Source organism: Haemaphysalis longicornis, unplaced genomic scaffold, assembly GCF_048455015.1.
Source record: "Haemaphysalis longicornis isolate Haplotype H1 unplaced genomic scaffold, Haemaphysalis longicornis Haplotype H1 scaffold_2, whole genome shotgun sequence".
In the NCBI taxonomy this organism is placed as follows: Eukaryota; Metazoa; Arthropoda; class Arachnida; order Ixodida; family Ixodidae; genus Haemaphysalis; species Haemaphysalis longicornis.
The window spans coordinates 222,771,452-222,799,017 of NW_027526295.1; the positions used below are offsets into that span (position 1 = coordinate 222,771,452).

At 51.9% G+C, this 27,566-nt stretch overlaps 1 protein-coding gene across 3 annotated transcripts in view; it reads left to right on the plus strand.

Annotated features, from left to right (window-relative positions):
• Drak (Death-associated protein kinase related) overlaps nt 1-27,566 on the plus strand; it is a 230,290-nt gene that overhangs the window by 39,244 nt on the left and 163,480 nt on the right. For 2 of the 3 annotated variants that reach the window (XM_077699468.1, XM_077699469.1), the window contains exon 2: nt 9,686-9,811. In XM_077699468.1, the coding sequence (XP_077555594.1) occupies nt 9,690-9,811 (122 nt within the window). In that variant the 5' untranslated portion in view covers nt 9,686-9,689. Of the gene's footprint in view, nt 1-8,841; nt 9,073-9,685; nt 9,812-27,566 lie in introns of those variants that run through there. The other variant, XM_077699467.1, reaches the window with a different exon arrangement.

A 27,566-nucleotide genomic window follows, 5' to 3' on the forward strand; every position in this document is an offset into this window, starting at 1 on the left:
GCCGTGCCGCCCTGCCGTCGGCCGCCAGCGGCGTCGCACGGCAAGTTTGACGCCAGTGTGCACGTAGCTTTACTCTTACGATTGTTCTTTCCGTGGCTGGTTAGGCTGGCGTAACTTTTTTTTAATGCGGTTCATAACTTGATAGTGCGTCTTATTTCTGTGTCGTTGTTTACATCAGCTCTGGCAGCTTATCCATGCATCCACGTCTTGTAGTAGCATCTAGGCTCAGGGGCAAGCTCTCTGCTTGGCAGTTTAACATCACTTTCTGTTTCTTCATCTTGAACCCTACGGCTGACTCATTCTTTGCAGGTCTTCTAGTACTCTGTGAACAAGACGGTGTCGTTCTCAAGTATCAAGTGGTTCTTTCCTGTGTTTACCCGTATTCTCCGAATCAGGCCCTCAAGTGCCCTCCAGGCATTTAATCGTACGGCGGAAGCGTGCAGGTGATCACATGCGCATCCACCGTGGCATCACTGGAAGCGGAACGAGAAGCGGAAACGAAGCGTGTAAGGATAGGCTGCTCCAAAGGCTGTCGTTGAAGAGCAGCGGCGAATAATAGAGGAAGGGAGGGAGGAAGAGGCTGAGGGTCGTCGGACGCGCACGAAGGTTACGAGAAAGGTCACTGAGCGTTGCCGCTGACGCACCGGAGGCCCTTTCTCTGCGTCCCACCACTAAGGAACGCACCGTTCGTCGTCAGTAATGACGAGGCTCTTGCAGCTGGCGTGCTCAGAAATAGCCGCCGCCACACTGCGACGGCAGATTGGAAAACGCGGCGATCTTGCGACCTGTGCGCGAAATTGAAGAGGAGAGAGAGAGAGAGCTGATTGGGGGGGCCTTGATTGACGGCAGCGGAGTTATGAGCTCTTCGCATCCACGATGCCGGGCGTTTTCTCCGCGTTCATAACACTCGCGATGGCCGGAGCTTACGCCAAAAGTGGTCGTCGCCTGCCGTAGAGTGACGGGTAAAGGGCTGATTGGACAGGGGTGCGTGCAACGAAAAGAGCGCGCTTTTTGAAATCGTATTTCGCTTTTTTTGTGTGTGGTTCACTGTCAGAAGCCCGCGAAAGCGAACCTACTGTTGCCGTTGACGGGCGCGCTCCTTGATCGACCTTGCGTTCCGGTTCGTTGGATCCTCCGAGGCCGCCGTATATATAATGTGCGATCTCGCGCTGGCGGCTTTGTCGCAGCTGTTTTTCAATGACTGTAAGAACAGCCGAATCGCTTTTGAACTCGATGGTCATTGGCCTCCTGTGCGCGAAACGTGGTGGTTCGGCAGTTGCGACAGCTTTTGTGTTTTGATACCAGGTCAACCCGCCGCGGTGGCTCAGTGGCTAAGGCTGCTGAGCACGAGGTCGCGGGTTCGATTCCCGGCCGCGGCGGCCGCTTTTCTGATGGAGGCGAAAAGCAAAAACGCCCGTGTGTACGAGATTTCGGCGCACGATAAAGATCCCCAGGTGGTCAAAATTAATCCGGAGCCCTCCACTACGGCGCGCCTCATCGCCTGCGTTGCGTCGGCGCGTTAAACCCTACAATCAATCGATACCAGGTCACTGCACGCGACTGGCCATTACTGCCTGAGAAGAAACATCGGGCGGTGTGAACTGGGGCTGGGCTGTAACCATGGAGAGGGTTGACAACTGTAATTATAGTCGAAAATTGCGTGACTCTATTTCAAAAACTAAAAATGAAACGAAAGAGAGATAAAATTTGCTGCCGCACTTAAAAGTACCTCAGAGTTGTCAAAATCAAGGTTCCGTACTGCTGTAGTTCTAAAGCTCTTCAGGACAAGGGATGTTTTAGGGGCGAAGCACCTCAAGGCCGAGGCTTGTCCGGCGTCCGTGCTCACGGCACAGCACCGTGTAAATCGAAACATCTGTGAACAAAAGGTGCACAAAAGGTTAACAAGGACAAAATAAAATGTTCACGAAATGTGTGTGTGTGTGTGTGTGTGTGTGTGTGTGTGTGTGTGTGTGTGTGTGTGTGTGTGTGTGTGTGTGTGTGTGTGTGTGAGAGAGAGAGAGAGAGAGAGAGAGAGAGAGAGAGAGAGAGAGAGAGAGAGAGTCGTGCTGCGCATGCGCGGAGAGCATTGGATTGGATTGATTTGGATTGGATTAAATTGGATTGGAATGTAAATCGTTTTAGCAGCAGAGAGCGCTCTCAAGGGTGATTCGCCCACTCGTCATGATTCACTTCGTGGAGATGCGTGAATTTTTTTGATCACTGTGACTGGTCGTTGAACTCCCGCTTTGAGTCCTGTCCCATGAATGCAACGAGGGCTTAATTGGGTGACGTGCGTTCCGGCACGAGACGTCGATGGCCCGCTTGCTCATTATCGTGCACTTCAGAGCGTTGAAAACTTCCCGGACTTTTTGCGCCATATTTTCGTGCAGGGTGCGTACGCTACGAGCGGCGGCAAAACATCCCATGCCACTCATTCGGTTAATATCATCTCGGTCGTCACGGCAATTCCTTTGCCGGCGGCTATCGCGCTACTCCCGGGCATTTTACTTTCGTTCAAATCCGGACACTTGCATATATATTTTATTGTTCGCGCGCGTGGCCCATCTGTTCATACTCGCTTCGTGTTCCACGGTCCATAGTCCGTCCGTTTCACAGAGCCTCGTTATGATCGCGCCCATTCGCGACTACTGGTCGCCTGTCATGGCGAAAACGCCGCGAATAACGAATAATGGCGGCGAAAGAATCTACGCGGCGCCCTTCGCGGCAAGAGCGTTCGCTTCCCGCTGGTTCGTTGGAGGAGCGGCGCGCGTCACTGAAAATACGCTTTTTCTGGCGAAACTCGCGCGACAGGCGTGCGCCGCGTGTAGCGTGCTCGCTGAGCAGGCGTGATATTTTTGCTCCGCTTGCGGGAATCGGCCCGACGGGCGTGAAGGCTGCGGCGTTTCTATCGCAGGAACGCCAGCTGTGTTTGCTTCGTGATCCGCGCTGGACGTGGAAAGCGGAACTCCGTCCCGCACTGACCCTAGCGGCGACCTCTGTATTACCTGTTTCTGGACGCGGGTTGTGTACAGCGCGCTGCGCTATTATTTTATTTCACTGTCCCGCACAGGGCGAGGAAATTAATTCAACGCGTGCCTTGTGTACTCCTCCCACTCGGGTGTCTTGGCTGTGTACGTGAAGGCGGTCTGAGGAACGCGCTCCGCATGCGGTGAAGGAAGGGGTCAAAGGTCACGTGCGCCCGCGGAGTGGCTGCGGATCGCATGACCGGCCGCGACGACCTTTAATCCTTTTCTGCACACAGGATCCGCGTGAGCGTGCATAGCATTTTCTGCTTGACGCGGTCTTGATGCGAAAGTAAGAGCTGTCGGGAATGGCGCCCGGGAAGACGAAAACGAGAAGGCGTGTCCGTCGGCTGTCCGTTTCTGCAGAATGAAATTTAGGAATTCCCGAGCAGAATAGCGCGCGGAACGTATGCCCGTGTTGCTTTTCCCCTGAGCAAATGTTGTTATACGTCTTATTCGTGCGCGCGTATTTTGAATGCGCTGTTGTATGTTCTTATAGTCTATGCAGTCGTATGGCCTGTCTGTCTTTTGCTTTGTAGGTGTCTGGTGGCCTAAATGTAGGATGTTGTTTTATTCTTTAGAGGGTGTCCATGGGGAATGCTTTAACCTATTTGCCAAGTAGTATTGCGATGGTTAGTCGGTGACCGCAAAAAAGGATGGCCTGTAAACTGGGCGTAACGAAAACGAAAACAGCTAATAAAACAAATCGCTTTTGTTGGGATATATTTTACCGAGCTCGACATAATGACCGCGTTTTCGGCGTGTCTATCGTAATTCAGGGATGTGTTACATACTGTTTTTTTTGTTTGTTTGCAGCTGGTGCTGTTGTTAACGGTTGCCACAAACTAAACCAGATCTAACGAAGTCACCGGGAATCGCGAATTATTTCGTTAAATCGAGAACTTCGTAACGTCGGGACTGTCAATTTACAAGCAGTTGATTCTATAAATTCGATGTCTAAAGAGTGTGCATCCCGGCAGCTACCATGACCTGCGGCGGCCTCGGCGCTCGCTTGCCTGCAATTTAGCAATGCGCTCAAAATCCGCGGTGAAAATAATAATGAAACGCTAAGGGTACTGGGGGAAACGCATTTATTTCCTGGCAAAAAGGTCAGGGATTTTCGCCTGCGTGCGCTTAGTTATAGCATTGGGTGAAGGGATTTTTCGTATCACGCAAGCGCGTTCAACGCGTCCTCGGTTCTTCCGTGAGCCCCAACAAGCCCCTGCGCTAGTAAATATCGTCCATCACCTAGCCTGCAGCGGGCACAGCAGTTTCAGCAGTTTCTGGGTCGTCAGCATCATCTGACACCTCTTGTGCGCCGGAAACTAACTACTAGATGCCTCGATTTTTTTTTTTTTTTCTGTTGTGGCGCAATAATATTTGTGACGTTTTGACGAAAAACATTCGAAATTACTTATTTTTAAAAGTGTATGTTTCTCGAAACATTTCATTAAATCGGGAATAGCGCTGAACCTATTTCGTTAGTTCGAGTTCATAAAAGCATTAAGCCGTATAGGCACCTGCGGGGGAATCCGAATCTGTTCGTTAAATCCGGAAATTCGTAAGATCGGGTTTCGTTATATCGAGTTCTGACTGTACATGACGCGCTGCATCGCTTGCCTTTGTGCCTCGCCTGTGCGTCACACTTTCAGCCGTCACTTCATTCTTCGCCTCGTCGACAGACTCTGTTGTCACTGTTTGTTGGGGTTTTTTCTGTCGTCCGAGGGAACGAAATTCCGCGAGTGAAATCGAGCACGGCGCACTTGACACGGCGCACGTGGTCGCCCATGCGACACGACGTTCACCTGCCCGTCTTCCGTTCGTATTCCATCGTGCTCGTCGCGCGAAAACATACTGCGAGCAAAAACCCGCGCCGGAAGCCGAGGTAGAGGCGCCGCCTGGTGCGTCGTCCCACAGCTGTTTATCTGGGGCACCGGTCTGCAGCAATGGTTAGGGCAGAGTCCTCGTTGGGGGAAACCATGCGTTTCGTGGACGGGTTACACTAAAGGCTCTGCAAACTTTCGTCCAATTGCGTCGGTACGCAGCTCGGTTGTTTGGGAACTGCTGGCGATCCTCTTTGTTCGTGGGGACTCGTTTTGCAGTGCTCTGGGCGAACCAGGTCCCTTGGTTTCTTTCCCCAGAGCACTGCAAAACGAGTCCGCACGAACAAAACGCAACCTTATTATGACCCAAATATTCCCGAATATTTGGGTCATAATAAGGTCGCGTATAAGCTGCTCCCGTTTTTGATGGGTATTTCTAAAAGCGGCCAACGCACGGTCGTTTGTCGCACGCTGTTCCCTATCAAACATATCCGGAATCGTCCATTCGGAGTCCAAAGAAATGAATCTGTTAGGTCTTCTGCCCGTACAGTCATCCGCCGTGTGCCTCCTAAGAGTCGTACAATGCCGTGGTCCGCGTAATATCTGGACTGCAAATTTCGTCCAATGGCTTTACACCTCGCTCAAGCCAACAATCCGCCAGCATAGTCTTGCACTGGGCTTGTCACATTGCGTCTCTAACTTCGGCTAAAGAATCCCGTGCAAAACTCTTTCCGTCTCCTCAGGAGGGGAAAAAAAGCGAGGAAAAGAAGCTGGAGCCCTGTGTCTTCGTAGCACAGAGACATGCAGAGCGAGTCGGATCAGCCGTGCAGTGGCCCTTCTTCCGGGCAATCGATCACTCTGGGGTCGTCGAGCCAGCGCAGACCTGCGCCCCGGGGACTCTCGCCCACAAGGAGCGCCCCTTGTCGAGCCTTTCCCCAGGACGTCGTTGTCACGGCTTCGGTCGTGATCACTCCCTGCTCCCCACTCTCTTGTAAACGGTGGCTATTCGCTCCTGGCCACCTTCCAGCCGTCTCCAGAGCGACCCAGAATGCACGAGCGGCTATATCTCAAGTCCTCAGAAGCACTCTTGCCGGAGGGGCACACTCGGTGTGTATCAGGCCGCGCCTGCGGAATGGGGCTACGTAGCGTTTCCGCTATCTGTGCCAATCGCTGAAAATAAGGGTGCGGCAGTATTTTCCTGCTCCTACCGGTGTGTAGATAAGTGGGCGTCCTGCCAAGTTATGGGCTGCGAAAATCTACATTAATTCAGTCAGATTTGTTCCGCTCCCATGCTGTTTTGACCTTTGTTTTAGTCTTAGACGGACCACTGAATTCCAGTAGCACAAAGTAGCACAGTTATCCTAAAGAAGATACCCTTTTCCCGGCACCGAGCACCACCGGTGTGCGTGCGTGCGTGCGTGCGTGCCTGCGTGCCTCTGTATATGTCTCTGTGTCTCTGTCTCTGTCTCTGTCTGTGTGTGTGTGTGTGTTTGTGTGTGTGTCAGAGAGAGAGAGAGAGAGAGAGAGAGAGAGAGAGAGAGAGAGAGAGAGAGAGAGAGAGAGAGAGAGAGAGAGAGAGAGAGAGAGAGAGAGAGAGAGAGAGAGAGAGAGAGAGAGAGAGAGAGAGAGAGAGAGAGAGAGAGAGAGAGAGAGAGAGAGAGAGAGAGAGAGAGAGAGAGAGAGAGAGAGAGATCTTTTATGTCTCTGGAATTAGGACATGGTTGTGGCGGAGGACCATAGGGCCGCCGCAACGTCCAGTCCCCGCGGCGGCACCAATAATTGATCGATGTCTGGGCTTTCGGTATTGCTCGACTTGCAATATACCCTGGCGCGCTTAGTAGGACTGGCACATGATCGCGCGTGCTGCAAGCCGTACTTAAGAGGGCCAGTGTAGCTCGGCCTGGGCTGGGCCTGTCACGACCTCCAGTCCTTAAACGTAACGCGGCCAGATTAGTTCATGTTCGAGTTGTAGCATGTTCAAGTTGTAGCGTTGCATGCCCATTCAGTAGGGAGATTGCAATTGGAGACACTGAAGTGAAGGTATTTTCTAACATTGCCTAATTTGTTACCTTGCCAAGGCGATTGCCGACAGTGCACGACGGGTTCAGCTGTGACTTACCGTCAATTGACTATCATTATCTGCAGTTGCGCTCACAGTGTCGGCAGTGTTAGATAACCTGTGAAAGATACAGATTGATGCCCAACGCCTCGGCAAGCCGCGACGGGAGTGGGCCGAAAAATCAGCTTGTCTGTACGTAAAAATAAGCTTGTCATCTTTGCCATCCCGGTTAGCATACCAGGCGTTTTACCAGTGGGAACTTTCTGCATTGCTTGCAACAATTCGTGGCAGGCAGCAGGGGGCCCCCCGTCTCGCGGAGTTAACTTCGGTATTTCTCGTTGTGCATAGTTTGCCGTTATTTTGCGCGACACGCATCCAAGGCGACGTGCATCCGAGGAGGGCTGTGGCTCGCGGATGCTGCTTTCTGTTTTCGTCTGACCGCCGCCGTTCTGCCCCCTGCGAGTGGGCGCTATTTCGGGCCCAAAGCCGCGGCTTGTTTTTCCCAGTGCTCGAGCTCGCGTCCGGATCGCGGGCTTTCTTATCGCTCCGAGGTGGCGCTGCGCGAGCCCGATATACCCGTCCGTGGCTGCAGCCCTTCGGACGACGCCCGTCGGGAGTGCGATGCGTTGCCGGGAAATCGCTCGGTTTCTTCTTCCTCGCCACTCAACGTAACGATTTTGAAATGGCGCAAAGAGGGGAGGCTGTGAAGCTGTTACGTGCGGATACGCTTTTGGGCGGTTTTTTTTTGTTGTTGTTTCTGTTGGTTACTTCATGGTATACGGCTTTAGAGTTGGTAGATGCAGACCTAAATTACTTCGTTTCTCTGTTATATATGAAGGTGCCACAACAGGATAAGTTGAAGCGCAATGGATGTCGCTGTTTTTGTAGTCGTCCTATTTGCCTACGCGTCGACGGACGTACGCAAATAGGAGGCGGAAGCGTCTGCGTTACGATTAGTCACCCCTCCTCTTCCGTGATATTTTTCTTTTTTTTTTTTTTGTTCTTCCATGCCCCCGCATTAATGTTCGTTACACGCATTTCGACGCGTGACAAACGGTATCCTGTTATCTGCGTTGTTAGACAAGTCTACAGTCGGTATTTGCGACATTGTTATTTGAATGTTTCTAAAGAGGCGACAACTAAGTCGTCAACCAAATGTTTATGTTAGTCTGTTTCCCTCCGTTTTTTTTTTCTTCTTCTTCTCCTTTCTGTTACTGGACCTCTGCGGTCTCGTGCTTCGTTCGTGACTCATTAGGCAGTTTTAGCATAGCGTTACCGTGTTTGCGTTACCGTTTACCGTGTTACCGGAAGCCGCTGGCGACGGTGAAGCCTGTGCCTGTAAGTTACCGTTCGCGGTAACACTCGCGCTGCGCAGTCGACCCCCGCAAACACGGTAAACGGTAACGTAAACACGGTAACGCAATGCTAAAACTCTCTATTGCTCTTGTGACTTCACCGAATACGTGCGTTCCATTTTCTGTCCCTCTCTCCGAACTTTTTTTTTTATTTGAGAAGGATTTCTTGCGTCGAAAGGTTAGCGCAACACTTGGACTTAAATAAATCTACCCCTTCATTCATCCAACAAATACGGGAGGTGTGCACCTTGGCTTTGTTCGCGCAAGTTTTGATAGGAAAACACGCCCGAGAAAATTGTGTGCTGCAAAGAAGCAATATTAGTGTGGACGGGAATGTAATCGGGAGCGCTTTAATCCTGTACAAGCGTGCGCTGGCCCGTCTTCGAGTCCCGTCCAAAGCTGCCCGCATCCACCGACGTGTCCGTTCTCCAGGCGGTGGCGCTACCGACGCCTGCAGCAGCAGGAGTGCGAGCCGTTCTTGCGTCGCTTTTTCGAGTCGCGGGCCCGGCGGTTGGTGGAAGTGCTTTTTGCTTGCACTTTTTGTTCTCGCGCGACGCCTCGGAGTTCTCGCCCGAGCCGGGGCCCGGGTCTTTTTCTGGGGAGAGCTCGGTTCGGCCGGCCGCCGCCGTTCCTCGCGCGGGACGTCCCGTAGACTGTGCGCGTAGACCCCGCGGTAGTAGCAGCTTCGCCACCTCCGTCTCGTCCGCGGCGTGCTCCGTATACGCCTCGTCGTGCTCGTCGTCACTCTGTTCCCGCCTAGACGTCGTGTTTCCCTTTCCTGCTTCGACTTATCCCCGAGCGCTGTCGATGAGGCAGGTGTTGTCGTGGCGGGGAACGTCTCATGATTCCTATCACGAGACGGCGTGGGGCTGAGCTGTCGTTGTTGTGGCTTTTACGCTGCGCGGCACCTTTGTTCTACGTGCTGCTGCATGGCGCCTGCTTGCCCGTGTAAGACTATCCGGTTCGTTGTGTTTGTCATCATGGGTGGCATTGAGCCGGTATGTGGAGCTTTTCTTTGGCTACAGGCAGCGGACTGGATGTCTCTGCGAGCAGTACGGGTTTTGGTTTTATTCTCAAATACGACTGCGCAGAAGTGTCTGTTGTTAAGAAATTAAATGTCAGTTCCCAACAACAGCTATTTCCGTGCGAAGAAAACTGCATATGCAGTTGGTCTTGACATGATCCTCTAGTTTTCCGCATCGGTATTACTCGGACAGCACGTTGAGCGTGTTAATAAACTGGATCTGCGATGATTTCTTGGGCATGGGGTGATGAGCGTTCTGGTAGAATGGAAAGTGTTCTCGCCGCGGGAAGTTTGAGCGTCACCTGTAGTGCTCGGTTCTCATGCCGACAATTCGTGTCGTGCTAATAACACAGATTGGCGTGCTAATAACGTTATTTTTTTTTTCCTTTCCCCCCCTGCAGAGACATGGAGAAGAGCGCCGCTGTTCCGCAGGGCTTCCTCACTGAGGCCACGGCTCCGGTCAAAGTGACAGTGAGGACCGACTCCATCGCCGACCACTACAACGTCGAGCCGAGGCCCTTCGCAAGGTGCGTACTGGTTTGCCCTGTACCCGCCAGATACTACGGCATGCACGCTGTTTACTTGAACAGCAGCAACTACTTTTGCTGCAAACTATATATGCGAACTTCTTTGAGTCGTAGCACCCCTCTACGACTATGGCTAAGGAGGAAAGCGTGATACTTTCTTCGTCGCAGTTGAAAAGTTTTCGAAACTCGAAGACTGGCTCCTATTGCGCTTTGGCGAGAAAACAAACGCAGTGTCCATTCAACTGATCTGCTTAATTGCGTCAATTTGGGTCAGTGTTTTCTGGCCGGATTTTAGCGTCCCTCGTATCTGCAACTCCTTCCGGAAGCCTCGGTGCTTAATTGTCGCTTATACCACCACGTTCACAGTTCGCGGTAAGGGGACCTCTCCCAGCTGTTCACGTTTCTTAACGCAATTGTGGTCGTGTTGTGCGAGGTTGCGCGTTTTCTTGTGAACGCAGGCGTGTTCACCGACGCGCAAATACACGTCTCTGCGCACCTCTATACCGTGTCGCGTCGTGACACGCTTCGGGACACTTCCCGCCGCAGTTTCGCTCGCAATCGCGCGGCCCAATAAAACCGAACGACTCTGGCCTCGACCTTATACCCGCAGTCGCCGAGGGACCTTATCGCGGCGCGCTTATCGGTATTGCCGCATTTCAGGTCACCATATATCGGAGAGCAGGAACTTGTGACACTCGAGTGTGGGGCTCCTTTTATGACAGCCGGGGAGCAGGGTTTGCCCTCGGGGACGCCTGTAGCGTCGTGCTTTACAGAACGGGCACGAACGCTCACGTGGCGCTGGCCGGGTGGCTCGTGAGAAACCCGACATTGATTTCGGAACTGTCCGCGGATCAAATGCTTGTCGTAGGCGTACACGCACACTACCGACCAGAAAATGAATGTTGCACAGCTGAACATGTACAGTCGTTGTCAAAGGGTTCTAGACCATGCCAAAAAAAGGGGGGGGGGGGGGGGGGGCAAATAGTTCATAATACAAGCTAGCATCTCGAGTTAGACTGAAATGTTTTATGCCAGAAAACTGGTAGAAGCACCTTTCTTTCTTACCGCCGTAAGATAATCGGTTACACCTGAGCCTTCAGCTTTTGCTTTGAATTCGTTGTGGCCCAGAAGCCGTCGGCGTGGCCTTAAAAAATGTATGTACCTGAACACGCCAGTACTTTAGCTCTGAAAGTGATGCAATCACGTTATTCCGCATTTAACGATTTACGACCGTGTACCGCGCTCAATTCCGTTGTAAATAAGCAGTGTCGTTTTATTCGAACCGTGCAGACCGAAGTGTCGAATTTTTTATATATTTCTCCTTGCGTTACCGTCTAGGATGTTACCGTCCACGCAGGTTGACCTTTCAGGGTTTAACGTCCGTACTTCGGGGATCTCTATTTTATACCTTAAACTCGCCCAAGCAGGTGTCTGGGCGTTTTCATACGTACTCAAAGTTCCTTTATTGGCCTCTTTTAGCGTCGCTCACGCCGCCTTTGTGGCCATCGAAATAGCATTGCGACAGACCTCGTGAGGACCTCTGTCCTAAACTCAGCGAGAACAGCTCCTCCATCCTTCCCGTAGCTCTCGTCGTCACCTTCCGGTTTGCTACGCCCTGTCAGGAACCTGCCCGACAAAGGGCCGTTGCGCCCTCGGCAACGCTTTGCAACAAACACTTATCTAAATTGCGCCGCGTTATAACCTTTCGCCCCTGCGCGCTTATGTTCACGTCTCCTCGCGCTCGCTGGGATGCAAGGCGTTGACGGGAGGTGGCGAACAGGACCCGTCCACTTTAATCCTCCGCGCGCAGACATTACGAAGTGGGTGAGCTTTTGTGCCTTAATTCCTCCTCCTCGCGCCCCTAAGCGTTCGTTGGCGTCCGTCCCAGCGTCTAGCGACGAACGGGCGCATGCCCTGAGAACCGCGCTGATGTGAACACAGCGGGTGCTTGCGCGGCGAATGAATGGGCGCTTATTTAATTCCGGTGCTCCTAGGGCCGCTTCTGTTTGTGCTGTCGGAGTGTTACGCGCAGTTTGCTTTGCGGGACACTTCGCCGCCGCGGGTCGCTGAGGGGAAGGAAGTCCATCGGTCGAGGCGGCGCAACAAGCGCCGTCTTTTGTTCCCTCGTCGAATGTCTTTGTGGGCCGGCTCTCCGCGACGAACAAAGGAGCGCCGCGGTGAAACAAAGAGGCTCGCCTTTGCGGCGGCGCCGGCCACGGGTCTTGCGCAAGCGGGGCTGTTCGCCGATACACTTCCGGCAGGCCTGGAGCTCTATGGTTGGACGGCGGAAGAAGGAGCTTGGCTAAGGCGACGACGCCTTTGATTCCTGGCGCGTGAAGAAAGAAGACGGGCTGTTCTTGTGCTGCCGCCTAAGGAAGGTGGTCGCCGAGAAGGTCAACGATTCCGGCGCGCGCGCGCCTATAAGCAAAACAATGCTCTTCTGCCCGCCTCGGGTGGAGACGCCGGTCGGTGCCTTCTTCCGTTGATTGGCTGTCGGGCCGGAAGTTGGCGCCGAGGGATCTTCTATAGCTTCTTAGCGCCTTAGCGCCGAACAACGCGCAGGCTCTGACTGGCGCGTCGCGACCGGCTGCGCCTTGTTTCTTGAGAAAACAATGTGTTCGTTGACTTTGAGGAGGAAGGGACGCCTTCGTGCTCCGAGCAGCCGACGAGAGCGCGCCCTTGAATACGGAAATGGCACGCGTGCTGCCGGGTTGAACGGGGGAGTGTGTGCGAACGAATCGCTGCCGACGCAAGGGCGACGTCGAGGGGCAGCCTGTGAAACAGTATCCCAATGTCGGGGTAGATCGCTGCCTGGCGTATTTTTTATTCGTTGACGGTTTTAAAAACAGGTCGGCCGTCGGGGTGGCGAACGTAGCAGCGAGCTGCGTGAGGGAGCCCTGTGCGTCGTGTGGGCGCTGAGAAATGCGCGAACTTGGAAGTTCAAAAAACTGCGCTGGGACGGTACAAGGAAAGCGTTGCGGGACTTTGCGCTGACTAACAACAACGTGTTTATGTCGCCGTGGCGGAATAAGCTTGTTGTTAGTCAGCGTTGTCGAACTTGTGAGTTTTGTGTGCGCCTCCGTGGTCTTGGAGCGGTGGCTTGTGTCGACGCGGCCGTAACAAATAGTTGGGTCGTTGTACGGAGAGGCAGTGGTAGTTGCGTAGTATGCGAGCACCGTGGAAAGAATGGAAAGAAAGAAATTGCCGCAATACGTTTGGTTACACGTCGCCACGAATTTTTTCCTTCTATAATTTGTCGCTTGGCGCTGGAAACAGTCACTGCTTATTTGTTTTCCCCTGTTCATCTCGCGGTATAGGTCAGGGTTAGAGCTTCTGCACGAGCCGCAGCTCTAAACGGGATATCATTCAAAATTAATCACCTAATCGAGGCCGACGCTAAAGCACACACACAAAAAAGAACGAACCTACAGGACATTAGGCCCAAGAGAAGTGATCGTGCGGCGAAAAAAAAAAGGGGGGGGGGGGGGGGTGGTGCAGCTTGCACCAGTGGTGCAAGGCTGGAGAAGCAGCCTAGATGGGGTCGACATAGCTTCTGCCGGTTTTGCCAAGTTGTGCTAGCCTTTGCTAGGCTTTGCTAAGTTTTGTTAGGTTTTGCGTTGTTGAGGGGTGGAGCCAAGTTTCGCCGGATTTTACAACGACGTTTCTGCCGGTCCCCACACTGACAGCGAATCCCACAGGGGAAAGAAGCTATGTCGAGCCCCAGCTCCGCCGTTTCTCCAGCCTTGCACCAGTAGTGAAGCTCCGCCAACTTTTTTGTGTGTTTTTAGTAGCCCAAGAAAGACCATCACCTTTAAAGTGGTACAATAAATACGCATATGTCCATTGGGCTGACACTCCAGTAGGCGCGAAAGCCGGCTTCACTGTTATAATACCCTATCTGCGGTGGTGCACCCTTTACAGGCGGCATAGTTTTTTTTCCTTGATATATTTTTTTGCCAACGCCACCGGACCAGGCTCAGTCTTTTAACAAAAAGAAGTATACAACGTCGAAAGTGTCGTGTGGTCGTCCGGGCGATTCGTCTCGGTGCGTGAGCAAATAAAAGGACGCCCGCCTGTTTTATTCGCGTGCGTGCGCGCCCGCGCATTTCGAACCCTTTCCTCGATTTGGCCCAGTCTTGCGTAACTGCCTCCGCGGCCGTTCGTTTCGCCTCGTAACGCACCCGGGCTTCTTTCTCGCTACGCCCTCCGCCGCTGTTCGGTTCTGCTCCCGCCGCCTTGTGCGCTATCGTTATTTCCTCCTCAAGGTCTCCGAAACCATTTCGAGACCGCGGTGGAGGGGGCCACGCGCCGCTGGCGCTGCTGCATTCTGTGGGAGCACGGCCCGCTCCGACTTCCCGTCCCCGCCCTGCGCGCACCTTGCGACTCGGATTTATACGGCCGCTTATTGCTGGCTACCGCTGCTTTCACCGTAGAGGAATGCCTCTATGGTAGAGGCAATATTCTGCCTCGAATCCGCAGGCCGGAAAAGCGGCCTGCTGCCAACCTTCCCCTCACACTGAAAAGCACCTTGGCGAACATTGCGGCGTGTTCGGCGAAGCGGCTAAGTATTTATGCAATATTTGCAAGCGTGAACGCGTGCCAGTTATTGTATCTGATTTGCGATCGCAAACGTACACTTCACGTTGTTGGCTCTGCTTTGTGTGGGCGCGTGCCGCCAGTTTCGGTATCCCTTTCTGGCACGCTGGACTGTTTTGCAGGGACTAGTGTCAGGGAGTGTTAGTTATAGCGTCTTCGTATCCGGGGCGGATATTATAATGCTGTTTTGGATGCTGTTTACGTCCGCTTAAAACCTTTATCAATACCATTAGTGGGTTGTGGTTCTTTTTCGATCGTAAGGTATTCGCTTACTTTGACTGTTAGTTGAAACACCTATCTGTCGTGAAATTAAATTAGCATAGTGAGCGCAGGCGCCAAATTTTCGCGCTGGAGCGACGCTGTGGACGGTTTTTTTATCACTTTATGCAGCTTCGCTCATAGATATACGTACCGTCTGGCCCCACTTCAGTCGCCTGCCAATTCCGTCCTGCGGTCTTCTTGTTAGACGCGAAGGCGCCCGATACGTGGGCGGTTTCGTATCAAAATTCGCGATCGTGCCAACTGCGTCTCCTTTTCGCGCTTTCCGTGGGGCGTGAGAAACGCGTACGGACCTTTAAAAGGAACTGCATCCTGCCCCCATCGGATGACTAGCAACCGCTTGCACGGCTGCCGATCGTTGCTTTTGGACCGATGCCCGCGGTCCAAGCCGGGGAGGCCGTTTTGTTTGTTGTTCGTTTCGAAACCTGGCGAAATGTAGAATGCGCCCGTGGGCGTTTAGTGTGCCGATAGGCTGTTTCGCTTAGGCTCTGTTAAAGGCGGCTCTCTTTCTCTTCCTTCATTGTGCTAAAAAATACAAAAGTTGAAAACAAAACGGAATATTGCGCAAGTTGGTACATTTTAAAAAGAGTAAACAGCGTATAAAACAGCGGGACTCAAGAAAGACACGGCGATGTGTCTGTTCGCCCTCTCTTGTTTCTTTATGTTCTTTTTGTGCTGTTTATTCTTTTCGAAAACGAAACCACATCGTAAACAGCTCGAAAAGCAGAGGAGTTTTGGCGCAACTTGTGGGGTTCATTCGAATACGACGGTGTGTGTGGGGAAAAACACAAGCCTGTGGTTTAGCGTGTTTTCTGTGCGTTTTGTTGTGTTGGCGCTGTTTTGTTCGGCGTTTGGTTCAAATGGTTTCACCGCCTGTCACGTCTTGCCTAAGCGCCTTTGTTTCCGCCGCCGTGGCGCCTGCCTCCACCTAAATTTGCGCTCTAGTTGCGGTGGTTTCCCCGCCTGCCAATAACAGCGCTGTTTCGTCCTTTGTTATTGTGTTCTTCCACAAACTCGTTTGTGCTTGGTACGGAAGCGGACGCCGTCGGATGTGCCAAGCTCACCTTTTTTCGACGAGCACGGAATTCGCTGTTGCGCGCTTTCTCTTACAGCTTGCCCGGACTGGTCCAGTGCGCATTGTTCAGCCGTTATCCAATCGGAAAAGACGAGAAAAATTTCTGTAGTTTGTCGCATTTTCGCGTGTCGTACTGCCGTCTTGTATTCTTGTGTCGTGATTCTGGTGTTCTGTCGTGTGTCGTATTCCTGTCCTGCTTTTGGTCTTGCCGAATTCCTGTCTTGTGATCCTGACCTTCCATCTGTAGTTGCACACGTTTTAAATGTTATTGTCCATTGTGAAGAGCAGCGTAAATGACAGTTATGTTGTGGCTACAGGAATGTTTGTTGTTGGGAATGTTTGTTGTTGAGAAAATTGGCCTTGTCGTATATATGACAGAAATGTGTGTCGTAAGAACAGAACTTCAGTTCTGACAACAAAGTTTTTTTGTCGTACGACAGGAACTCTTGTTAGGTCTTTGCAGTATTCCTGTTGTGATTTTATACTAAGCGCTGAATAGTAGTGGAACGTCCAGTTTCGAGTTTCATGGCTTGCACAGCACATCACAAGGCGGGAACGACAAAAAACTGGACACGCGTACGAGCGGAGACTTTACCAGTTAGTCACTTTTATGGCATTCACGACAAATGGACGCCCATCTTAGCTGTCGTATGAGAAGAGCGTGTAAACTGCAGCACACGCTTTTGTTATTATTTTGGTCTGCAATGCGTGCGTTCGTTTTAACGCCCCGTGGTCTTGCAAAAAATAAATTCAGGCCGCTATACATTTGTCGTGATCTAACCAAACTATTGAGTTACTTGCGGAGCTTGTGTGTAGGTGCACCCCCCCCCCCCCCTCCCCTCCCCTCTTACCCTGTCTTTTGCTGCGCAGTTTAAGCCATGAATGCTTAGTTCATAGTTGCAGACTGGGGTGGAAATTTGGGATCACTGCTACGTCATCTTCCCCAGATAGGGTAAAACTGTCGGAGACAGAGCTCGCCTTCCTTGGGAAGTATGTGTTTGCTTCGGCTGCTTGTTCCTATATACAAGGGCTGCAAGCGGAGCTTCGGGCAAGAAAACACAATGGTGTTTCCGATACAGTCCTGCGGTCTTCCAAACAATTCAGCTCGCAGGAGGGCTTTCTTCCCAATCACGTGCGCGTGGTTGCCTATCTTAGCGCGAATTCTCTTGGAATCTTAGTTCTGTAGTGCTGTACGTGTACGAAATGCGATTTTTGCTGCACCGTTTTATGAGCGACAGTTTCCTTTCCGATGTTATCACTCGCCTCTTGAGGAGTGTGTACGAGTTGCTGCGCGGAACGGAAGCCGGCTAATCTTGTAGACTTGCCTTTTTTGCCAACAACGCAGACAACACCTGCATTCGGAGCGAATCGTCGACGCACCTGAGGCCTTGGACTTCCGTAGGCTCGAAGGTTGGCAGGGGATCGGGTGTACTGCGTGTCGAAGCTTACGACGAAAATCCGACGAACCGCGCTGAAACATGAATCTACAACACATAAAATTTTTCTGGCTTTCGGTGCTATGGCGTCGATCTCTCATTCCAACCATCACACCGAGATCGGGCTACAAGGGGGACGCGTTGGAAACGCTTGTTTCGGCGCGGGAGCTTAAAACTGCTGCGGGCCGTCTAGTAAGTCGGGCGAGCCTTTCTCTCCGGTCGCAGCAAAAGCGGGGAGCCCGTCGGATATGCTCTGTTCCCGTTTCGGCTCGTTCAGGCCCTTCTCTTGCTCGCGGGAGTCAGCTCGGTTCGGGCGACATCTTGCTACTTGACCTCTTTCTATTGGAGTCGAAGAAATGGGAGGTCGCCTAATAGGCCCGGCCAAAGGGCGCCCGTGCCGGCGGCTGCTGGTCCTCCTCCTCTTCTCTTTTGCGACGTCGACCCACATCCCATGACGGGGCTTGCCGGCGGAGATGGCGAGACCGCGAAAACGCCGGAGAATCGTTCGATGTCGAACGTTAGCCGCGCTCTCCATCTCCGACCCGCCCCGTTCCTTCGGGGATGCTCAGTTCTCGTTTCTCCCGGCACGCGTGTGTATTCGTCGTTCGCGGAAACATCGCAGCGTCCCATTCCCGGTCGGCTTCTCTGTTGCGTGTCTTTCGAATGTCTCGGTCGTTGCGTGCTGCGTGGCAAGTTGGCCGCTCGACTTGCGCCAATGCCCTTGTGGTTGACCAAGCGGTTGCGAATTCGTGTTAACCATTACGGCGAGTCGTTAGCCGGCGCCTTGATTTCGCGAGCGCTGTCTGGCTCGTGGCCAAGGTTATAGGCGTAATAATGCCAGCGGTGATTAATATCCCGTAATTTCGTCCCTCGCGCCCAAATCGACTCGGGCGCTGCCCTGGTGGGCGAGGCGATGTCGGTGCGGTTCATGTCGAGGACTTCGTATATGGGTGGAAAAACCTTCCCTCCTTGGATTTACGCTCATTGCGCGCTGAGAGGCGGGACGAGGCGTCGAGGAAAGTCACTCGGAATGCCTGTGACGTGAACATCGCGTCGCCGAGGCGTTTTTCCGTTGCGGGCTTATGTTGGGGGTTTACCGTCGAGTGGGGCACAGTACTTTACTAGAATTCGCTTGCTCCTCGCCTACGCAGCCGAAGCTGGCTCACGGGTCTTGAAGCCTTTCGCGCCTTCCAGTGTGTGGGTTTTATCATCATCGTCATGGTCAGGTTGCTTGTGATTGGCCTATACTGAGCTTTCCGAATCTATCTTCGCCTCGAATTCGCTATGTCGTCCTTCTGCCGTGTTTTCCCATGGTAGGCACACGATTGATTGATTGATTGATTGATTGATTGATTGATTGATTGATTGATTCATTGATTGATTGATTGATTCATTGATTGATTGATTGATTGATTGATTGATCCATCGATCGATCTGTACCAGAGTGATGACGTGTGTTATCGCTCCAAAGAAACTAACTAAGAAGCTTCGCGTAATACCGGGTGGAACTCGATTTTTAATACTGCTATATCAAAATTCAATACCTTCAGAAATTAACAATAATACGAAACAGCGGCATTTCGGGGAAATTACAAGCAAGTGTGACGTCATCACCTTAGTTCGGTAGGCATCCGGCTTTGGCTGCCGGTGTCTCCTATTCTCTCTGGATTCAACACATTAATTAGGGCTTCAGATTTCCGCTAAATAGTCAAATCAAGGATTACTTGAGGTAAGATTTACCCAGTGCAGCCACGAATGAGTCTGGCGACTGAAAGAATTCACCTCAGTGACCCGTTAACGACCCCGCTTCACTTTGCTCAGGGCTGCGCGGTTCATGATGTCGTGCTGTTCACTGACCCCTTGCACTCTTTACAACGTAGAATGGCGAAAACGTGTTCTCACGGTGGATTTCTTCTCTCTCTCTCTCTCTCTCTCTCTCTCTCTCTCTCTCTCTCTCTCTCTCTCTCTCTCCTGTGACAGACGTCTTCGCGCTCGGGTTTCCCAGCGGTGTGTGTGGTGAAGAAAAAAAATGTCAGAGGTCCATCCGTGAGCGCCATTTAACGTCAACGCGACAAATACATATTAATCAAGCTCGCAATCGCCCCTTGTTATCTCTGGAATTCGCTACGGTTGAAGCGGGCCGCCCTTCCTTTGTGGGCAATCTCAACGAGATCTCTCTAGCGCATCGTATATCCCCGAGGCGCTCCCTTTGTTTTCAGTCTTCATTATCTGCGGCCACAGCTGGACAAGTTCAGACACCGCGAGGCGAAGGCTTATCTCGAGCGCGGGCTGTTTTTCAAGCCTTGTCGGCGGTGGCGCAGATAAGAGTGTCCGTGCGCGGACTGCGTGGACGCTGTTCCCGCCGCGGTCGTCGTGCAACTCCTCCCCCCCCCCTGGTTCTCAGGTGCCCGTTGCGCTTGTGCGACGGCCTTTGTCGTCATGCGATGTCCTTGCCGCAAGGCCACGGAGAACTGCGCAGAGCCCATTTCCCAGATCTGACTCACCTCTGTGTCGCTAGCTATTTTTCGCGTACTTATCAGCCCTTTGCACTGAAGGCCGGAGGGTTGATTGCGTTTGCCGTATACTCGAGTATTCGTGTGCAGACTGTGCATCTTGCCGGGCGTCCCTTTGATCTCTCTCGGTTCGACAAATGCTGATGTATGTATGTGTGGCATGGACTTGACTATTCGGATATGCAAGTAGTTCCGAAGGGTCGCCGTCTCGTTGCGTGTTATTTCATCACAGCCTGCTTACTCCTATGCAGTTAACGCATCCTCGTGAAAACAAAGTTCGCGCGATCAGAGCGTCGGGACATTGTTAGAAGCGAAGGTGGCGCGATAGCGTTGAGAAGACTTACTTGTTAGGCACTCTAGTGTTGACTTACATATTCGCCAGCGCTCTGCACAATCGATATGCAGTGCCTTTATAACTAGCCTCTTGAATAATGCATGCTTCGTGCTTGCGCTGCGCGAGGGACTTTCTCTTCGCCGTCAACAGGCTGGCATCTGCCAAGAGCTCGTATCGTCGGTGTTTTCCAAAGTCACTCTCAGTGCGGTGCTTTCTGTCTTTTTTTTTTTCTTCGTTTCGTTAGTCGTCAGGCGCACCGCGCCAGCTTGTGTGTTTTTTCAACCCGCATTCTCGGCAGGCCCCGTCATTTGGCCGAGCCTTGGCAGTAAACGGCGGGCTATGCACGTCCGGCTTTTAACGCAGCAGGAATGTTGCTGCTCTTGCAGACTTAATCCTCGCCCGCCCCACGCGTCGCGCGCGCGGGTTGAACTGCGAACAGGCAGGCACACATTCGACTCGGGGAGGGGGGCAGAGGACTGCGACGTCTGTCGGACCGATTGACGTACCGGGAATCGTGTTTTCGTACTGCGTGTGTGTTGGTTTCTCTTCGACGGGGACGTCTCGGTGTCCGTGCGATGTGTGTCGCACGCTGCCGCTGTGGCGTATTTAGGTCGTTCCCAGCGCGATGTCGGCGGGGCGCGCACGATGAACACGGCCCGTTGTCAACCGGCAGACAGCTTCACTGGGTCGCTGTCTGAGTGGCGGAGGTGTTCGCGGGCTCGTGTTCTTCTCTTCCATCCTGCTCTCTCTGTTTGCGTGGCTGTCGGGGACACTGGGCCGACGTCTCCAGCCTCGTCTCGCTTCCCTGTGTGACACACGTAGCGGCGCTTTGTCGTGCTCGGCCACGGATTTGGTGCCGTTTCTGGCCGCAGGTAGCACTGCCGAGAGGCTGCCTGGTGTTGAGGGACACGCACCTTCCTGTTCCTGTGTATCAAAAAAAAAAAAAAAAAGAAAAAAAAAAAAAGTCGCGCGTCAGTCCCGTCGAAGTGTTCTGCCGCGTCGACACCAAGCGGAATTTAGTATTTTACTTCTCCACCGAAGGTTTGTGGAAATAAAATTTGAATGTCCTCTAGTCGCGGCGTGAAAAGTGTGCAATGAGACAGACCGGATTGTGGCTGTTCGGTTACACTAGCGCGTCGCCTTCAGGACTTCCAGTGTGCGCTTCATGGCGGCCTGCCTGCTGTATACGTTATTACTTTCCCATTTGTTTTAGTTTGGCCGTAGCAGGAAATTGCGGCTGCACGGTCCATCTGGCTCCGCTTCATGGTTTAGGTTTTGGCATGCATACGGGTCGATCTCCTCGTGCGCGGACCGGACCGTGTAGTCAAAAGAGCCCTGGAAGCGTATCCGTCTCTGCTGTCGTATCTGTTGGCGTCGCTTTTCCTGAAGGAAGCGCGCCATTCGTTGTCTCCCTTCTCCTATCCGCCTGGACCGTTTGCGGCAGCGCGTGCCGTGAATCAGCGTCCTGCGTGGGTCGACACACGCCGTCCTTCCGCTGCTTCCGAGCCATACAAGGTCGCTCGCCCTTCGATGAGCGCTCCTTGTCCGCCCGTGTGTCGCCTTCCGCCGAGGCCCGAGCGCTGAATCAAGTCGCATAACAAAATTTAAAGGAATGTGGAGACAAAACGCAGGCTTGGGTTGGTCGAGAGATTGTCACGTGGAATAACAATCGTGGCAACTTGCAGGCTTCAAACATTTAGACAGGCATTTGGAAAAAAAAAAACATGCAACAGTGGCGACTCACACGGCACTTCCTCGCACTGTTTTGATGACGTCACAAAGGCTTTTTTATGTGATTGGCAGCCGCCAATGAAAGCTGCCGTTAATAAACACGACTTCGCAATTGTATTGCTGCCTCTGGTCCAGTTTGATTGCGCCTCTTGAGTTCTGTTATACAATTAACAAACACGCTGACGAATTGGTTCTTGGTGTTTCACGATTGTCGCCACTAACGACGTTGCGCAGCGGGAAATTTGTTTAATAATATTAGTGACTTGTTTTCGCGGGAAAGGCTTTCAGTAAAAGCAACGTCCGTCGGGGCCGAAGTGGAGTGAAGCGAGTTATCAAAGGCTAGTTCAAGTGCTTCATATAAAACGAGGGTTTATGTTGACTTCATGGTCCCATTAAAGGGACCCTGCAACACTTCCGATAAACGCTTTTTCCTTCGCGTCTGGAAGCACTGCCAAAGCTATAGTTATCGCCAGCACGGAGCGGCACTGCGTGATTGACTGGTCACAGGAGATACGTCTTCCGTTTCGGCTTTGTTTTTGTACCTTTATTTTTAAAGTTGCTATAGAATGCGTTCGTTGCTGCAAATGAAAGGAAATCGGCCAACAGCCGCTACATGGCCTTAGTGACGCAATTCGAGCCGTCGAAGGAACGCCAAGACCGGGAAAGAGAGAAAAATCTTTTGAGCGAGTTTCCAAGTTATCTGATGGGCATAGAGCAGTCATTTCTGACTGAGGTACTTTGCGACCCCCTAATCTAAGTCTGGGTGTGTTGGGTGACTACGCTCTGGAAGCATTTAAGATTTCAAAAAAAGAAAAAAATTGAAAAAAAGAAGTGTTGCAGGGTCCCTTTAACGATTATTCAAAATTTTGTCCCCTCTGCACAGGGACACGCTACATCCTTTGACAAGCGCTCTCGAGTCGTAAGCCATCCAGCTTTGAAACGCCCCAAATTCGCGTTCTCTGCTTTAAACAAACCGCCTTTAAGGAAAGGGCTGTATTTTTTTTTTTTTTACATTTTTACCCCCCTGGAAGGACAGATTACCGTTTGTGGAACGTGCCTCAGTGGAGTGGATGCCACATACTCGTACACGCAGCGTTTCGAGAGGATACGGCGAAAAAGGCAAAACTCGCCGGGAAAGAAGCTGCACGCACCAAAAACAGATGAGAAGAGGCAAGGCCACGTGTCCCCTAAGAGCGAATTAACGGAAAGACACTCTTGCCTTAGGAGGGGGGCACGCGGAGTGGTGCGACCGGAGAGCTTCGCTTTCGGGGACACCGAAAGGAGAACGGCAGTCCGATTAAGGTCGCCCCCGCGCACCTTTCCTCTTCCACGCATTGCGCGTGGTATTTCTCCATTGGTTTGACCAATGACCTCCGGTCCGCTTTCCTCCTGCGACCGATCCGTTCCGCCGCGCGGCTTCGCCGGGAGGGAGGCGGACCTCTCCATCTTTCTCTTTTCTTGCCTCAGCTTGGGGCTTTTCCCGATTGTGTTGACTGAGGTGAAACCTAGCGTTCAGTCCCCATCCTTGTCTGTTGGAGAGATGACGGCGTTCACGCTCTTCGACCTTGTCCGGATGGGAAGAGGGAGGGAGGGAGGTAATGAACCTGTGGCAAACACTGACACGAATCTCTCGAGATGCTGCGTGGCCTCGTAGCAAGTCAAGTCTCTGAGGTTCCCGTATTCTGCTGTCCGAATGTTATTGTGTACGGCGAAACACCGACTAAGAGCATTCATGTTTTGAATAATGTAGGTCGAGCTGTGAGTGAACAAGGAGGATGGCTTGGTGGGCTAGTTGGGGACGCATGTTAAAAGGGTTACCAACGCACGCAGACGAGCACTCAAACGCAAGAAACGACAGGACAAAGCGCTGATTCCTGTCGTTTCTTGCGTTTGTGTCCTCGTCTGCGTGCGCTAGTGACGCTGCGTGTTGCAGAAACGCCACCACGTATTTGAGTTATTCAGCCAACTAGACCGCGTTTTTACTGATGTATTGTATCTGTAATTGGATTTTGAATAACGGGGACTATATATCATGTAAGGATACATTCAAGACGCGTGTTCTCCTCCACGGTGCATCTTCGTGTCAAGTCTGAGTCTGATTTATTTGCGCTTGTTTTGCTCGGTCGTCGTATTCAGCAACCCTTTCCCGCTGCGTTCCGCGAGGAAATCTTGTCTGGCGGTGTCTCGGAGCCGTTCGTAGGCCGCTAGTTGGAAAGTGCTCCGCGTTTTTTTTTTTTTTTAATGACAGGCGAAAATGATGTCATGCCCCGCGTAAAAATCTTCAGGAGGTCTAAACTAATCCAGAGCGATGTGTTACGGCCTATAATCAGTGTTTTTGTTTTGTTTTAGTTCCACAATTCATCGCAAGTCGGGTCGATAATGAAATTGGAACGAGCAGTCCTCGAATCAGACCGTAGAGCAGGCCGTTATATGTTGGTCTGAGCGTATACAGGCGAAGCTGAACGACGTTACAATGCGGTTGTTGACCCAGAGTTAGTGTTGTTTCAGGCATGAAGCATATCACAAGGGCAACCTGTCAAAAAAAACAGAATGTCAGCTGCAGGCCCGAGATACTGTCCGCGCGTGCAAACTCTGCAAATGTATTTCCCGTGCTGCTGCAATGCACGTGGGATTCCATCTGGTATTAATGGTGGTAACATATCACTCGGCAATAGGGAATCCCGCTTCTTTATCTTACCACATCTGCATGGGGCGTTTTAGATTATTGAGTATTGTGCACAATCTTATATCGCCTCTTCGTGTACCGTACACTTGGCATTCATAACCGAGTTATTTAGATATAGTGGGTGACCTCAGTGACCAGAAATTTGCCCCTTCATTTCCTGCTTTCTGCCTACCTTGATCGATAATGAGGTTTAACACGCCGACGCAACGCAGGCGATGAGGCGCGCCGGAAGGGGGGGCTCCGGATTAATTTTGACCACCTGGGGATCTTTAACGTGCGCCGAAATCTCTAACACACTTGGTATTTTTGTTTTTCCCCTCCGCCTAAAAAGCAGCCGCCGCGGTGGGGAATCGAACCCGCGTCCTTAATTAATCCAAGCAGCAGAACGCCTCTTCCTGCCTACCTTAATTAAGCATTGCTTTGCGCACAACGTACAAAGAGGAACGTATGTATGTCGGCAGAACTGAAGGCGAAAACGTATGCAAAATTATGAGGTGTAAGTTTAGTGCGTTCCCACCGGCTTGTCCATTTGATGTGCATCGACCATAATGTGCTCTTCTATTTTTTTTTTCGTGTAAACACAGAAATTGGCCCACGAATGTAAAAAAAGTAAGCCTTTGCGCAAATGTGTAGTATGTATGTCTTTTTACAGTTCACGTAGCTCAAAGACGGATGGTTACTGAAAGTTTCTGTTCCTTATTTTTTATCTTCTCAAGAATAACAGTCGTACGAAATGCGCCATCACTTAAGCGCGCATGCAGAGTCAGAGCGTGTGATAAGTGTCCCGGTTATGCTTCCGGCATTAAATAATCTTACCGCGAAGGTCGAGCCCGCATGTTTTGGCGGAAGTGCGCTGGATGTGCTACTAAAGAAAGTCTTCAGCCTTGTCGCTGGTGTCCGGTCTGGCATCTGTCGAAGGACAGACGCGAAAAAAATAGCATCCCTAATATAAGAGACGGAAAGGAAAGATCACCCATTAGCTTCGCAAACTAAAATAACCACGGAATGACACAAGTATACGTATTCCCACGAAGAAACTAGCGAAGAAACTAAAGAGTGAGTAGCCTAATAAGACGCAATTGGTGTATTCTTTCCTTCCTTGAGGAGCAACTTAGACGGGTTAGCTGCAACAATTATCTGCATGTTCTTTTCGCAAGAAAATAACAAATCATGTTTCCTGTTAGGTTTTTCGCGTTTATTTGTCTGTACTTACTCCTGCCATGTCTCGGTCTGTTAGACAGTGGTACTTGTAAATAAATAACAAAGGGAAGTGTGCGTGCGGGCGCGCATTCGATCCTACAAATGTTACGCACGTGCGCGCTTAGTCCACGTGCGTTTGAGCGTTTGGTACGAGTATCGACGGGGGGAATTCATCCACTTGCGTGCCCTGTTTTCAACGCATTCTCTCTCTGTTCATCTGGAGGGCCTTAGTTTGGTTTCCTCTGGAATCCGTAGGCGGCGGTCTGTTGTCTGCCGCGAAATTCCATCGGGTGGGCAACGCAAACAACGCTGCCGCATTCAACCGACAAACCAGCAGGAGGGAATAACCCTTTTCAGCCTTCTCCCATTGCAGGTTGGCTCGAAAATGTTTCCGCGACAGCATTTGGATATGTGGCCCACCGCAGGAGAGCGGTCGCGTGATTATTTTCCGCTGTGCCGACCCTGTGCCTGTCCAGCGCCATCAGCATTAACAGAGCCGTCCTTGCGTGTGGTCCGTTCATTAGTGGCGGAGGAAGCCCGAGACGATCGGGGAATGTCCACGGGTGTCCAACCCGAACGGGCTCGGAGGCCGCGGCACTGAAGGGGGAAGTTAGTAGCTATACGTCAAGCTTGAGCGGCTTGGATGACGGCAGGAAAATTCCTCACGATGCGCTGTATATCTACTAAACTCGCCCCTGCAGATTGCGCGTCCGCAGCAATACTAACGGTCGCGTGAGAGGGGAAGGGGGCACGCGGTGATCAAGCACGCAGAAACGCGAGTGGACACGTCTGCTGGCGGGCCAGTTTGTCCGTACACGCGTGACGCGCGACATGGCCTTTTGTGTTTTCCCCCCGTCCCGGACTGCAGCCTCGTCTGTCGTCGGGCGGCCCCAAGGGCGCCCATGACCTTAATGGCGTCCGTCCTGCACGCAAATTAGAGATTTAATCCGTTCTTGGCGCGCACTTGCGTCACGCGTCGCAAGATCGGGACAATGCGAGGGGTGCCAAGTGTTGGGCGCCGCGTGAACGGGCCGCACGCGTCGAGTGAGTGCTCTGTGCGTACACGGCGTGGATTTGGGTCTCTTGATAGATGCTTATGACGAACGGCTGCGCCGTAATGGATTCGGGCCGAGTCCTGACGGCCGCTCAGTGCGGGCGTATAGCGGTGGCCTCCCAAGGACTTGGAGTACATATTGGGTCAAGTCGTTTGATCTACGAGGGAAGCGTGCACGCGAACATGTGCGAGGACGTGGGCTGCGCGGAATGATAGTGACGCGAGAGTGGTCGGCGCCATGACGGAGTTGTCGGCACACGCAATTTAGAAGAAAAAGAAGAGCATCTAAGTAGGCTAACCGCTCTCATATTCGCTTAGTTAAGAAGGATGGCCCGTACGGGCAAACTAACGTCTTGCCTGCGAGGTCTGTGGGCGCATCATGCGTAAGAAGGAAGAATTACTTCGGCTACTGCCTTTTCTTTTTCTTAAAACAAATGCGCTGTGCGTACTTTTGTTTTCTAGATCTGTCCTTCTGTTTTAGTATGTGCACTACTGCTAAATTTTCAGCGCTTGCCTCGTATCTCTATAGTCGAGTCGCCATTGTTACTGCGACCGGGTTTCTAGCGGTACAGGTGGCTGATATTGACTGCCTTTTTTCCTCATATTCCATTGCATGTATCTTGTTCTTCATCAAGGTAGTCCTAATGCGGAATCTACTTATTTTGCCTCTGTTGTCTGGTACATCCACTGGGTTAAAATAATAAAGTAGCAATAATCTTTATTTTATCAAGGAACAGGTTACAGGTGCGGGCCAGCCCAAGCAAAAGAAGGATTGTGGGGCCGTGCCCGGCAGTTCGTCACACATCGTGAACACAGCGATACACAAAAATGTCATTTATAAGGAAAAAAAA